The sequence below is a fragment of the Phyllostomus discolor genome, chromosome 6, assembly GCF_004126475.2.
Source record: "Phyllostomus discolor isolate MPI-MPIP mPhyDis1 chromosome 6, mPhyDis1.pri.v3, whole genome shotgun sequence".
NCBI lineage: Eukaryota > Metazoa > Chordata > Mammalia > Chiroptera > Phyllostomidae > Phyllostomus > Phyllostomus discolor.
The window spans coordinates 156,934,835-156,948,274 of record NC_040908.2 but is presented as its reverse complement, the minus strand read 5'-3'; the positions used below and the strand labels follow the sequence as shown (position 1 = coordinate 156,948,274).

General features: G+C 44.6%; 1 protein-coding gene across 1 annotated transcript; it reads right to left on the bottom strand.

Annotated features, from left to right (window-relative positions):
• Positions 1–3,958: 3,958 nt before the first annotated feature.
• On the bottom strand, positions 3,959–7,609 carry LOC114500481 (olfactory receptor 4X2-like). The gene is made up of 2 exons (XM_036029412.1): positions 7,331–7,609; positions 3,959–7,093 (listed from the first exon to the last, which is right to left on the bottom strand). Exon 2 carries the CDS (start codon positions 7,053–7,055, stop codon positions 6,126–6,128), a length of 930 nt encoding a protein of 309 aa, XP_035885305.1. The 5' UTR covers positions 7,056–7,093; positions 7,331–7,609; the 3' UTR covers positions 3,959–6,125.
• Positions 7,610–13,440: the final 5,831 nt, after the last annotated feature.

Sequence of the window (13,440 nt, the reverse complement as noted above, 5' to 3'; positions counted from 1 at the left end):
TCCCTGAGCTTTTGTAGCTCTCCCATCTGGGGAGTTTTCTGAGAAGAGCAAAAGTCAACCTCCCAGTTGTTTCTCACAGAGGTTAAGGAACCGATCTCTAATGAATCCAATTAAAAAGTCAGGACTTCTACTTGTCCTGGCCCCTAGAGGTTTACTTCTGCATTCTCAAGCAAATGACAGAGAGCCCAACTCACATGACCCCTGTGTCCCCACCACAGACTCACACAGGCTCTCCATGGCCCGTCCCTCATGATGAGTTCCACGGGGACTCTAACCAATGGGCCTGGACCACTTTGCACACACACTTTGACATGTCACCTGATCAGAGAGTGTTAGACATGGCAGGGCCTTCAAGGTCATCAGGCCCAACTCATCCACTTCAAAGGTGGGAAAACAGCCAAAGAGAAGAATTACCGTGCAGAGTTGCCCCATGCACGCATCAGTGGCACGGCTAACCCCGCTCTTTCCTGCTTCCTATAACGGGAGCCTTTCAACTGCTCGTCCATAACGTTCTGAGCACTTTCCCACAAACTTCCGACACACGGATTCCTGTGCCAGGGCTTCGGAAAGACTGGACTTCCCTACCTGTTAGGCATAGTCCCCCAAGTAGCAACACATCACCTGTGTGTCGGGCAGCGCCCGTCTTCAACTTCTCCAATGTCGCACGTGCAGTCAAAGTAACACTGTAGCGCAGCAACTGGTGCTGCCGTTTAACGGACTGGGTAACTGGGGCTCAGAAAGATGAGCGAATGGTTCACATCTACACAACTGATAAGTTGTCCAGCTGGGCCAAACGTCTAAATGTAACACTTCCTGCCCAAACAGAATGTGTCACCAGCCACTGTTGCCCGGTTAGGAAACAAAGAGGCCAACAATAAAACAACCAGGCTATGCCTGCCATCTTCTTCCGCTCTGTGTAGTAATGCTGCTTCATCAAAGTTCTGTTCCTTGGGGCCAAGTAAATTGTGAAACAATGGCATAAGCATGGCCTCTTCTTCCTGACCATAATCCTTCTGAAACACCGTGAGAGTTCCAACTCCATTTTTAAAGTTCCAGGAATTCTCACTACTTAATCCTATGTTAAATCCTTCCAGATATACAACAATAGCTCCCAAATTTATTAGTTTCTAATTAAATGGCACTGGCTACTGTCATAAGCACAGCATTTCTCAACTCCTCACTAAAACAGCTCTGGAGAAGGGGAAAAGCTTATTGCATATTGAGCTTTCACTGTGTCACTAACAGCTGGTTTACAGGGAGAACCTGGGAAGGACTTCTAGGAGTAATGCAGGCTGAAGGAACAGAATGAAGAAATGCAATGGCCCGTGCATGCATTTCTACTCGCCTGAAGGAATACAGGAAGAGAGCACTTTCATTCTGCCTCACACACACACACACACATACACACACACGCACGTGTATACACCTCCCACACACACACACTCACGCACACCCACACCATTTGCTTAGAATGGTAATAAAAATAACTAATAGTAGGTTTATTTTAAAATTTTCCAGCTTTATTGATGTATGATTAACAAGTAAAAATAGTATATATTTAAGGTATACATCATATAGTATACATTATAAAATGATTACCACAACCGACATACTCAGACAGAAACTCTGCAGCTGAGGACTGCAGTGAATGAAAATAAAAATTCAATGGAGAAATTCAGCATCAGAACTGATCAACCAGAAAAAAGGATCTGTGAGTAGAAGAAAGGACCTTTGAAATTATCCAGTCAGAGGAGAACTTAGAAAGAATAAAAATGAGTATAGGAAGCCTATGTGAACATTGGGATATCATACAAAGAAATAATTTGTGAATTATTGCAGCCCCAGAAGAAGAAGAGAGGGGAAGGGACAGAAAGGTTTTTTTTAATTTAATGTGGTTTTTGTGGTTTTTTCTTTTTTTCTTTTAATCATTGTTCAAGTACAGTTTTCTCCCTTTTACTCCCAGTCCAACCTACCCCCCAACCCTCCCCACTTCCCTCTCATTACCACCCTCCCCCTAGTTTTTGTCCATGTGTCCCTTAAACTTGTTCCTGTAAACCCTTCCCATTCTCCCCTGAAATTCCCTCTTCTCTCCCCTCTGATCACTGTCAGCCTGTCCTCTATTTCAGTGACTTTGGTTATATTTCGCTTGTTTCTTTGTTTTGTTGTTTAGGTTCCTGTTAAAGGTGAGATCATATGGTATTTGTCTTTCACTGTCTGGCTTATTTCGCTTAGCATAATGCTTTGCAGCTCCATCCATGCTGTTGCAAAGGGTAGGAGTTCCTTCTTTCTTTCTGCTGCATAGAATTCCATTGTGTAAATGTACCATAGCTTTTTGATCCATTCATTTACTGATGGGCATCTAGGCTGCTTCCAGCATCTAGCTATTGTAAATTGTGCTGCTATGAACATCGGGTGCAAAGGTTCTTTTGTATTGGTGTTTTGGTGTTCTTAGGATATAATCCCAGCAGCGGAATTGCTGGGTCAAAAGGCAGATCCATTTTTAGTTTTCTGAGGAAGTTCCATACTGCTTTCCATAGTGATTGTACCAGTCTGCAGTCCCACCAGCAGTGCACTAGGGTCCCCTTTTCTCCACAACCTTTCCAACATTTGTTGTTTGTTGCTTTGTTTATGATGGCCATTCTGACTGGTGTGAAGTGGTATCTCATTGTGGTTTTAATCTGCATCTCTCTGATAGCTAGCGATATTGAACATCATTTCATGTGTCTTTGGATTTTCTGTATGTCCTCCTTGGAGAAGTGTCTGTTCAAGTCCTTTGCCCATTTTTTAATTGGGTTGCTTGTCTTCTTAGAGTGGAGTCATGTAAGTTCTTTATATATTTTGGAGATTAAACCCTTGTCTGAGGTATCATTGGCAAATATGTTTTCCCATACAGTTGGTTCTCTTTTTATTTTGATACTGTTTTCTTTAGCTGTGCAGAAGCTTTTTATTTTGATGAGGTCCCATTTGTTTATTCTTTCCTTTATGTCCCTTGCTCTAGGGGACATGTCAGTAAAAAAAGTTTCTGCGTGAAATATCCGAGATTTTCCTACCTACGTTCTCCTCTAGGACTTTAATGGTGTCACGTTTTATATTTATCCGAGATTTTCCTACCTACGTTCTCCTCTAGGACTTTAATGGTGTCACGTTTTATATTTAAGTCTTTTATCTACCTTGAATTTATTTTTGTATAAGGTGTAAGTTGGTGCTTAAGTTTCATTTTTTTGGACGTAGCTGTCCAGTTCTCCCAACACCATTTGTTGAAGAGGCTATTTTTACTCCATTTTATGTTGCTGCTTCCTTTGTCAAATATTAATTGACTGTAGAGACTTGGGTTTATTTCTGGGCTCTGTGCTCTGTTCCATTGGTCTATGTGCCTGTTTTTATGCCAGTACCAGGCTGTTTTGATTACAGTGGCCTTGTAGTATAGTTTAGTATCAGGTATTGTGATCCCTCCTACTTTACTCTTCTTTCTCAAAATTGCAGCAGCTATTCGGGGTCATTTATGATTCCATATAAATTTTTGAAGTGTTTGTTCTATGTCTGTGAAATAAGCCATTGGTACTTTAATAGGTATTGCATTGAATGTGTAAATTGAAAGCTTATTTTTAAAAATAATGACTGCATATTTCCCAAATCTGGGGACATATTTGGACATCCAAGTCCATGAACTTAATAGATCACCCTCAAAATGTCCATACAAATATATCCTCTCCAAAACCATTATAATATAATTGTTTAAAAACAGCCCTGGCTGGCGTAGCTCAGTGGATTGAGTGCGGGCTGTGAACCAAAGTGTCCCAGGTTTGATTCCCAGCCAGGGTACATGCCTGGGTTGCAGGCCATAAGCCCCAGCAACTACACATTGATGTCTCTCTCTCTCTCTCTCTCTCCCTCCCTTCCACTCTAAAAATAAATAAATAAAATCTTTTTTAAAAAAGAAGATAAATCTCTTTTTAAAAAAAACAAAGACAGAGAAATTTAAAAGCAACAAAACAAATTCCCTCATACAAGGGACCTCCACAAGGCTATCAGCAGATTTCTCAGAAGAAACCTCCCAGGTGGGATGATCTATTCAAAGTGCTAAAGAAAGAAAAAAAATGACTCCAAAAATACTTTACCCAGCAAAGTTGTTCTTTGAAATGAAGCCAAGATAAAGCTTTCCCCCAACAAACAAGCCAACAGTGTTCATCGCCACTAGACTGGCCTTACACAGGTGTCAAACTCATTTTCACAGGGGCCACAGCAGCCTCATGGTTGCTTTCAAAGGGTGAAATATAACTTTAGGACTGTATAAATGTAACTACTCCTTAACTAGGGGCAAGGAGCTCGGGGCTGACACCAGGTAGAAACAAGGTGCTTGGCAGGATAAAACAAGGTGGAGGGCCAGATTCAGCCCACCTGTGCCTTAGAAGAAATCCTGAGAGAAGTTCTTCAAAGCTAAAATAAAAGGATGCTGATTAGCAGTATAAAGACATGTGATAATAGAATGGTGGTTGCCAGCAGCTGGGGGCTGGGGAAGGTGGGACGCATTCACCAAAGAGTGCAAACTTCAGTTGTGAACGAATCAGTTTGGGGTGATTATAGTTACTGCTACTGCCTCACAGACTTGAAAGTTGCTAAGAGAATGACTCTCCACTGAAGGACACAAAAGAAGACATCGGCAAATGGAAAGAAAAACCCTAGTTTTGCATGGGGAGGCCCACCATTAAGACATTGATTCTTTCTCAATACACTTATAAACGTAATGGGGTATCCATCAAAACAAGTTCTTGCAGGGTGGGGGTGGGACAGAACAGGAGGAGAAGTAGGACTAAACCCAAAGTTTCTGTGAGGAAGGAATCCCCAGGAGACCTTTGAAAAAGAGGAGAATGTGAAGGGACCAGCCCATCAGGAAAAGTTTAAAAACACGACTTAAGGCTAGTAAATATTAAAACACCCCACCTCACTCAAAAAAAATGTAAATGAAACAAGATGTCTATCTAATTTGCAAAATATTTTCACTTTATATTTTGAAATAATTTTGACTTACAAGAAAGTTGCAATAATAACACAAAGAAATCCTATAAATCCTTAATTCAAATTGTCCAAATATTGTTTTTCTACATTTTCTTTATCATTCATTCTCTCAATACATAGACAGACAGATAGAATTGTTTTCTGAAATGTTTGAAATTTGACGACATAATGCCCATTTACCTTTAGATACCTCAGTAAGTAATTCCCCACTCCCAGGACGTTCTCTGACATAAACACACTGTAATTGTCAAAATCAGAAAATTAACTTGGACACAACTCCATTATTCTCATCTACAGCCCTTCTGCCCACTGATGACCTCCACCTAGTACAGGATTCAGTGAAGGATCACAGGTAGTGTTTAGTTAGCATCTATCTGTAAAAAAAAAAAATCTTCTATTTCTTTGCGTTGATACTTTTGCAGAAGCCTGTTAGCAATTTTGTACCATGTTCTACCTTTGGGTTTTGCCTGACACTTTCTCATGACCAGCCTCAGGTTAGGTACCTTTGGTGGGAGGGACACATTCACGATCCCACGTGCCTCTCCTGTCTCAATACTGATGATGTTAAGTTTGAGCAGCTACTTAAGGAAGTGCCTGCCAGGTTTCAATAGTGAGCTACATTTTGCCTTTTGCAATTAATAAGTATCTTGCAGGGAGATACTTTGAGACTATGTAAAATCTTATTTCTCATCCGGAAAAGGCGTAATGACATTGTTCAATTCCATCAAGAGCACTTTCACACGGACAGTTAGTTAGTACAATCTCTCTAAGAATCAATGTAACACTATGCATCAAAAGTTGCTATACCTTGTAACACAGTGAATTTACTACAGCAAATGAGTCTAAGAAAAAATCAGAAGTGTGAAGATTTCTATTCAAGAATACTTACTGCAATGTTATTCATACTAGTGAAAAAAAATAGAAATGATCTAACAGGAACTGGCTAATTCAAATATAGTACATAAATCCCTCAGAGGGAATATTTTACAAGTGATCACAATAAAGTTTTTGAAGATGAGGACCAGTTAGAATAACTCTAGAACTAACAAGTCCTGTGAACTCCCTTTCATCCCTTCCAAGCCCCCAGGACGAGTGCTAAGACACAACCTCTACTTCCAGTCCGGTCTCATGGCCCTCACCCACAGCCTTTTCATGGCCTTCTTCACTTCAGCGTTTCTCAGGGAGTAGATGAGAGGGTTGAGGAGAGGCGTGATCACTGTGTAGAATATGGCCACCACCTTGTCCACAGGCAGGGTGGCAGAAGGCCTCAGGTAGATGAAGATGCAGGGCCCAAAGAACAAGATCACCACGGTGATGTGGGACGCACAGGTGGAGAGGGCCTTGCGCCGCCCCTCGGAGCTCCGGGTCCTCAGGTGCAGCAGGATGACCACATAGGAGGTTAAGAGGATCAGAAAACAGAACACAGACAGGGTCCCCCCATTAACAACAATCAGCAGGCCAATGAGGAAGGTGTCAGAGCAGGCGAGTTTGAGCAAAGGAAGCAGGTCACAGAAGTAGTGGTCGATCACGTTGGGGCCACAGAAAGGCAAGCGGAAGGTGAGCAGGATTTGGGTGAAGGAATGCACGAAGCCCCCCAGCCATGCTACCCCCACCAGGACAGCACACGCCTGCCGGTTCATGATGGTGGTGTAGTTGAGGGGTTTGCAGATGGCCACGTAGCGGTCATAGGCCATCACGGTGAGCAGGAAAATCTCAGTGCCACCAAAGAAGTGGATGAAGAAAAGCTGTGTCATGCAGCCCCACAGGGATATGGCTTTCCTTTCAGCCAGCAAATCTGAGATGAGTTTGGGGGCCGTGGTGGAGGCGTAGCAGATCTCCACGAAGGACAGGTAGCTGAGGAAGAAGTACATGGGGGAACGAAGACTTCTGCTGGCTAAGACGATGAGCACGATGAGGAAATTCCCCAGCACAATTGCTGTGTACAAGAGCAGAAATATCACAAAGCAAACTTTCTGCACGTCCCGATTGGGAGAAAGTCCCAGAAAAATGAATTCAGTCACATTATGTGTGTGAGCCATGAAGTCTCCACCAGGAGGCGGTAATTGGGGTGGGTGATCTGAAATGATAGGAGACAACAGATTCTTTTGTTAAGTGGGTGAGTTATAAAATAATCCCTTGCGTACCTGGAAAGCTTGTGAGCTAATACTGAACAAGGAGTAGGAGTTCGTTTTGTGTAGAAGAAGGGAAAGGCACTCCACAAAGGCAGAAAAGCATACAAAGCTATGAAATGCATCCCTGTGTGGTTGGAGTAAAGGGAAGAATGACAAAGACAGAGCTGGAAACAGTCTCGTACCTGTTGACGGAGGACCGTTATGATGGACTTTGGGGTTTATCCTGCAGACTCTGGGGAACCATCAAGAATGTTAGTAACTGGAGAGTAGAATCAGCTTGAAAGCAGAGGTCAGACTAGCAGAAAGAGACACAGGAGGAGAGAAACGCTAGGATGCGAAAGCCTCGTTGGATGATGTATGGCAGCAAAGTGAAGGCTGCTGTCTCAGGTTAGCCATCTCTCTACCACCTCTGATTGCTTTGTCTCTCGCCTGCAGCTTTCCTGCATCCCACCTCCGTTTGCTCCCTTGATTTGCAGAGTCTTCAGGAGAGCTGTCCCCCGCACTCAGTACCCACCTCTTATTTTTGCTTTCTCCTCCTAATTCTCTCATTCCACAGCTGGTCACTGGTGATCTTGTCCCTTTCCAAGCATCCAACTCAGTGCGTGCACAATTCTTCTCCTTACTGATACCCATATTTCCTTCAGTCACACCCGCCCTCCCCCTGCGGCAGCAGAAATAAAATACAAACCACCCCTCAGTGCTGGTGCTGAGGGCCTGCCACGCTCTGCAGTCCAGCCTCCAACCCCTCAGAGCATCACCAGGAATGTGCACTGACTGGTTTGCAGACCTTCCTGGTTTGTGTCTGTGCACATCAAACAGCCTCTTGTACAGAGAGACTCCAGAACCCCTGAGACTAAGAGTTGCATGGCATGCCCCAAAGCTTCCTCCCATCAGCAGTGGGGACAGACTCAGGTGATTAAGGATGGCCAGGAGCCAGAAGGGAATGAAGCCCTGAGAGTTTACAACCACGGAGACAAAGGGAGAGGCTGAGATCAGCTGGTGAAATTAACCTAGAAGCCTGTTCTTGGGAGAAAGCACCTGCCAGCAGCATTTTAGCTCCAGGGTTCACACTCAGGTTTCTTTAGCTGGGATCTATGTGATGTCCAGAAAGTCCTTTAACTGATCAGAGACTCCAGGTCCAAGCCCTAACACAGAGGTGATACCTACATCACAGGGAGATCCCATACACTGCACTCAGAACTCATCCTGGGAGAACTTCAGTTTCCCTCCTCCATGCAGCCTTGGGCCCCTCTCAGACACAGAGGTGCCGTCTCCACAATGCGTACAGCCCCACCCTCCCTCAGGACAGTTCGGAACCACAGCGATTTTCACACTGAACTCTACTTGTTTTATGTGCCCATCTATCCCCACTAAACTCGGAACTTCCTGAGGGCAGAGCTTCTATCTTGCTACAGTTCCATCTCCAAGGCTAACTTAAATGCCTGCACCAAATGGCGTTCAGTGACTGTACACAGAATCAGTGAAGAGTAGGTGTAGATGTTCCCTAGCCTTCTTAGCACGGTCTTTGGGACGTTGTAGGTGTTCGGTATAAACTGAAGGACCCCAGACCCCAGTGTCTGGGGTCCCCAGACACTGAGACCCCAGCTTCTCCATCCCCGATTCCCAATTCCCAGTACACCTGCCCCCGTCAAAGACCAGAGGTCAGGAGGGCACTTTTTAAAAGCCATGTGCTTCAAAGTGGAATTGTAATCATCATGCAAAAGAAGAAAAGAAAAGAAAAGAAAAGAAAAGAAAAGAAAAGAAAAGAAAAGAAAAGAAAAGAAAAGAAAAGAAAAGAAAAGAAACAAAGTCCAGGCTCCTGAAACAAAACCACCCCAGGGTATCTGTGGCTTTGCTGTTCTCAGCCACAGAGATGCAAATAACACCCTGAGAACAGCGCTCAGCTGCAGCAGTTTCCCTGTCAGCTGGGCAGAAAGCACTACCTCTGGGAGCTGCCAGGTGAAGCCAGCTCCACCTGCAGCCTCGGGCTTGGGAATGCTGAGACTGAGCCACGGCCTCTCCCTTCCACCTGGTTTAAAAACAGGAACAAAGTAGACTTGCCTCCCAAGTGTTCCACAGGGGAAGGAGAATTCCGGCAGCTCGGCCTTGGGTTCACACTGCCTAGCGCAGGCGGGGGCAGAGTGCATGGCGATAAAGAGAGTGATCCCCAGAGAGCCATCCCTTTCCCCTTCCCAGCCAGGCAGTCACCCTCATGGGAAGCAAGCCCTGGTTACAGAAATCCCAAACTTCCAAACTTCCTTGTAGGCAATACAACTTCAGAAATCAATAGGAAACATGGAAAAATTAACCCCACCCAGTATTTCCAGGGCACGGACTCTGGTTGGGACGCTGTGCTGTTTGGAGGTCAATTAAATACGGCTCCTGCTTACGGGCTCAGTCACAGGGCTTCGCGTGAAATGACACACTCAGAGGATGGGTCCAAGGGCCCCGGGCCTCAAGTGTCCATAAGGGTAGACGTCAGTGGTTCTCAATAGTGAGTCATGCGGTTCCCTAAGTGTCCATAAGGGTAGAAGTCAGTGGTTCTCAATAGTGAGTCATGTGGTCCCCTAGAAGACATTCAGCACTATCTGGAGACATTTGTCATTGTCACAACCTGGGTGGGGCAAGGGTGCTTCTGGTGTGTAGTAGGCAGGGCGCAAGGATGCTATAAAATGTGCCACAATGCACAGGACAGGCCCCACAGCAAAGACTTATTGGACCCAGAATCAATACTGCTGCTGTCCAAATACGTGCTATTGATGAAAGAAATTTCACCCCGAATCGATCATTATTGAAACTGAGTGTGAGTTATATGGGCGTTCGTTTCCATGCTCTGACTACAACTGTGTATGTATTAGAATTTTATATGATAAAAGGTTCACAGCCCTGGCTGGTGTGGCTCAGTGGATTGAGGGCCAGCCTATGAACCAAAGGGTCGTTGCTTCGATTCCCAGTCAGGGTCCATGCCTAGGCTGAGGGCCAGGTCCCCAGTAAAGGGTGTGCTAGAGGCAACCACACATTGATACTTCCCTCTCTTTCTCCTTCCCTTCCCCTCTGTCTAAAAATAAATAAATAAATAAATAAATAAATAAAATTTTAAAGGCGTACAAACGCTGTAACTGCACTATGTGAGACACACTTGCTCCACACCCGTGTCACTGACCAGTGCCATTAACTCAGCCTTGATTGAAATCAGAGTTGAAACAAAATGCCAGGTGTCAACTAACAGTTAACAAGAAAATTTAATGGGACATTGTAATACTTTCAAAGGTTTTAATATAATTGCTTTTGAGAATACAAACACTGAATTAACTGTTATTCTTTACATAGGAAGAAACATAAGTAAGATTAGCAAATAATTACATAAAGGCTCCAAATACTTAAGTAAAATATATATTTATTCTGTAACATGCCATAAATTTTTATTTATTTTTTATTTCATCTTTAGTTTTTCCATTTGCATTTAGCCCCCTTATACCTCCTCTCCTCCAGCAATCACCACACTGCTGACAATGTCCATGAGTCCTTTTTCCTCTTCGCCCAATCCCTGCCTGCACCCTCTAACTTCCCCTCCCCCCCAGCTGTCGTCCTGCCCTTCCTCTGAGTCTGTCCCCATTTTCCTTGTTAGTTCATTTTTTTCATTAGATTCCACGCAGGAGCGAAATCTATTGTCTTTCTCTGACTGGCTTATTTCACTTAGCATAATGTTCTCCAGGTCCATCCATACTATAACAAAGGATAAAATTGTCTTCTTTTTTAACAGCTAAGTAGTATTCCATTGTGTAAATGTCCCATTGTTCTTTTATTCCTCATCCACTGACGGACACTCAGGCTGCTTCCATATATTGGCGATTGTAAATAACACTGCAGTGAACATGGGGGTGCTTACATTCTTTTGAATTAGTGTTTTGGGTTCCTTTAGATATATTCCCAGAAGTGGGATCACTGGGTCAAAAGCAAATCCATTTTTAATTTTTTGAGGTATCTCCATACTGCTTCCCACAGTGGCTGCACCAGCCTGCATTCCCACCAACAGTGCAGAAGGGCTCCCCTGTCTCCACATCCCCACCAGCACTTGTTGTTTGCTGATGTATGGACAATAGCCATTCTGGCAGGTGTGACATGGTATCTCATTGTGCAGGTTTTAATTTGCATTTCTCTGACGATTTGTAAATGTTGAGCATCTGTCATAATGTTTTTTAAATGCTTGAATCTACTCTTTGCAAGGATCCATTATGTACCAGGAAAAAAAATGACCCAGAACAATCAATCCCAAGCTATATTCTAGTACAACTATTAGACATTCAAAATGGGCCCCCAAAACTCCTAACTCTGAATGCCAACAGGCCTTGAATCCATGAGATGCCCAAGGCTACAGAAAACTAAGAAACAGTCCTTAAAGGGCTTATAACGGGCTCACTGTGGCTCTCCCCGCAAGGCTTGACCAGAGGGAGCAGGCAGAAATGCCCGCTCAGATCTCTCCCTGAGAGAGGCTGGTTTGCACAGCCAAGGATCAAGCTTCTAATTCAGCACTGCTAGGGGCTGACTGCAATCCCCCCTGGTGACTGGGGAGGCCAGTGAGCAGCCAGCAGCTCCATATTCTCCCTCTCGCCCACTCCAGGTCACCAGCGAATCTCTGGCAGGAGCTTGTACCCACATCTGGTACCCCAGCTTTTGTGGCTGCTTCCCAGAGGGTCCGCCTCTCAATCACCTGTGGCTCAACTGGCCAGCAAGGCTCGCATGCACTGGTCCCACAAAACCATAGGAAACAAGGAATGGGTCTTAACCATCCCCTCCCCCCAGGCTCAGCACAGACAGAGCAGCCAGATATACCCACCTCCCAGTCTTTCCCAGAAAGAGGCCTATTTCCATATTTTACCAACTGCTTCCTGAGGGTCCAGCTATCAATCACATGTTCAAGCTCTAATCTCCAACGTGATGGTATCAGGAGACAGCACCCTTGGGATGCCGTTAGGGTTAGGTGGGTTCATGAGGGTGGGATCCTCATAATGGCATTAACAGCTTTACTAGAAGAGCTTTCTTTCTCTGTCTCTCTCCCCACCCCCACCATGTTGTATCTGAATCCACGTCCTGTTGTCTGGCTGCAACAAAGGCCAAATTCATGAGACAGGTGCTAATGAAAAAGACAGTGATTTATTCGAGTGCGGGCAGCTCAAGGAGACGGGAGACTCCTGTCCTCAAAAACCCATCTTTGCGTCTCGGTGGGGAAAGAGGTTTGTATAAGGAGGGAGAGGAGAACAGAACAAAGAGATGGAGGGTGGGGGCCTGACAAGTTCTCCATGTGCAGACGAGCACAGCCCATTCCGATAAGGACCTCGAAAGTGGTCAAGCAATGGTCCCGTTGTGTCATCCTGGCTTTACAGTCAAACGTCAGCAAAGCTCCCAGAGCTGAGATGACTGAAGGCTGGAGTCTGTAATTTTTTTTATTTTATTTATTCAATTTAGAGAGAGGAGAGGGGAGGAAGAATGAGAGGGAGAGAAACATTGATAGGTTGCCTCTTGCATGCCCCTAACCCAGGCACATGTCCTGACCAGGACTCGAACCAGCAACCTTTTGCTTTGTGGGATGATGCCCAACCCAATGAGCCACTCCGATCAGGGCCAGAGTCTGTAACTTTTGAACTTGGTCCCTAGAATTCTTATAGAAACATACTGTTTATCTACAAGCTACATATTAGAGTCAGCACTCACAGAAACACTGTCAGAAGAAGGGTGGGGTGCGTTACAATTCCCCACTGTTAGAATGTGGCCGTGTGAGGACATGCCTAGAAGGCAGCCTCTGCAAGCCAAGAAAAGAGCCCTCACCGGGGAACTGAATTCACCAGCACCTGGATCTTGGAATTTTAGCTTCCAGAACTATGAGGAATAAACTCCTGGTGTGTAAGCTGCCCCGTCTACAGCATTTTGCTGTGGCAGCCGGAGCTGACTAATACAAATGGGTATATCTACACATGAAGAGACTGCAAGAGATCCAAAATACATTATTAAGTTCAAAAAGCAAGTTGAAAAACAGCATGCATCACAGAATACTATAGCTGTAAAAAAAAAAAAAAAGTAACTTGTTCATAGAATCCACGTATTCTCGGTTTTTTTTTCACTAACCCTTCCCAACTCAGATAATGGCCTCTTCGCATTTAGTAGAAAAAGTTCTCAGATGCTACAAGGATCATCAAGGGAGGAAAAGGGCCAATTAACAGTTCTCTGTGCTGGGAGTTCAATGATCAGTCAGTCCTCCCCGTTCTGTGGCCCACGTCCAAGCTTCGTGGCACAG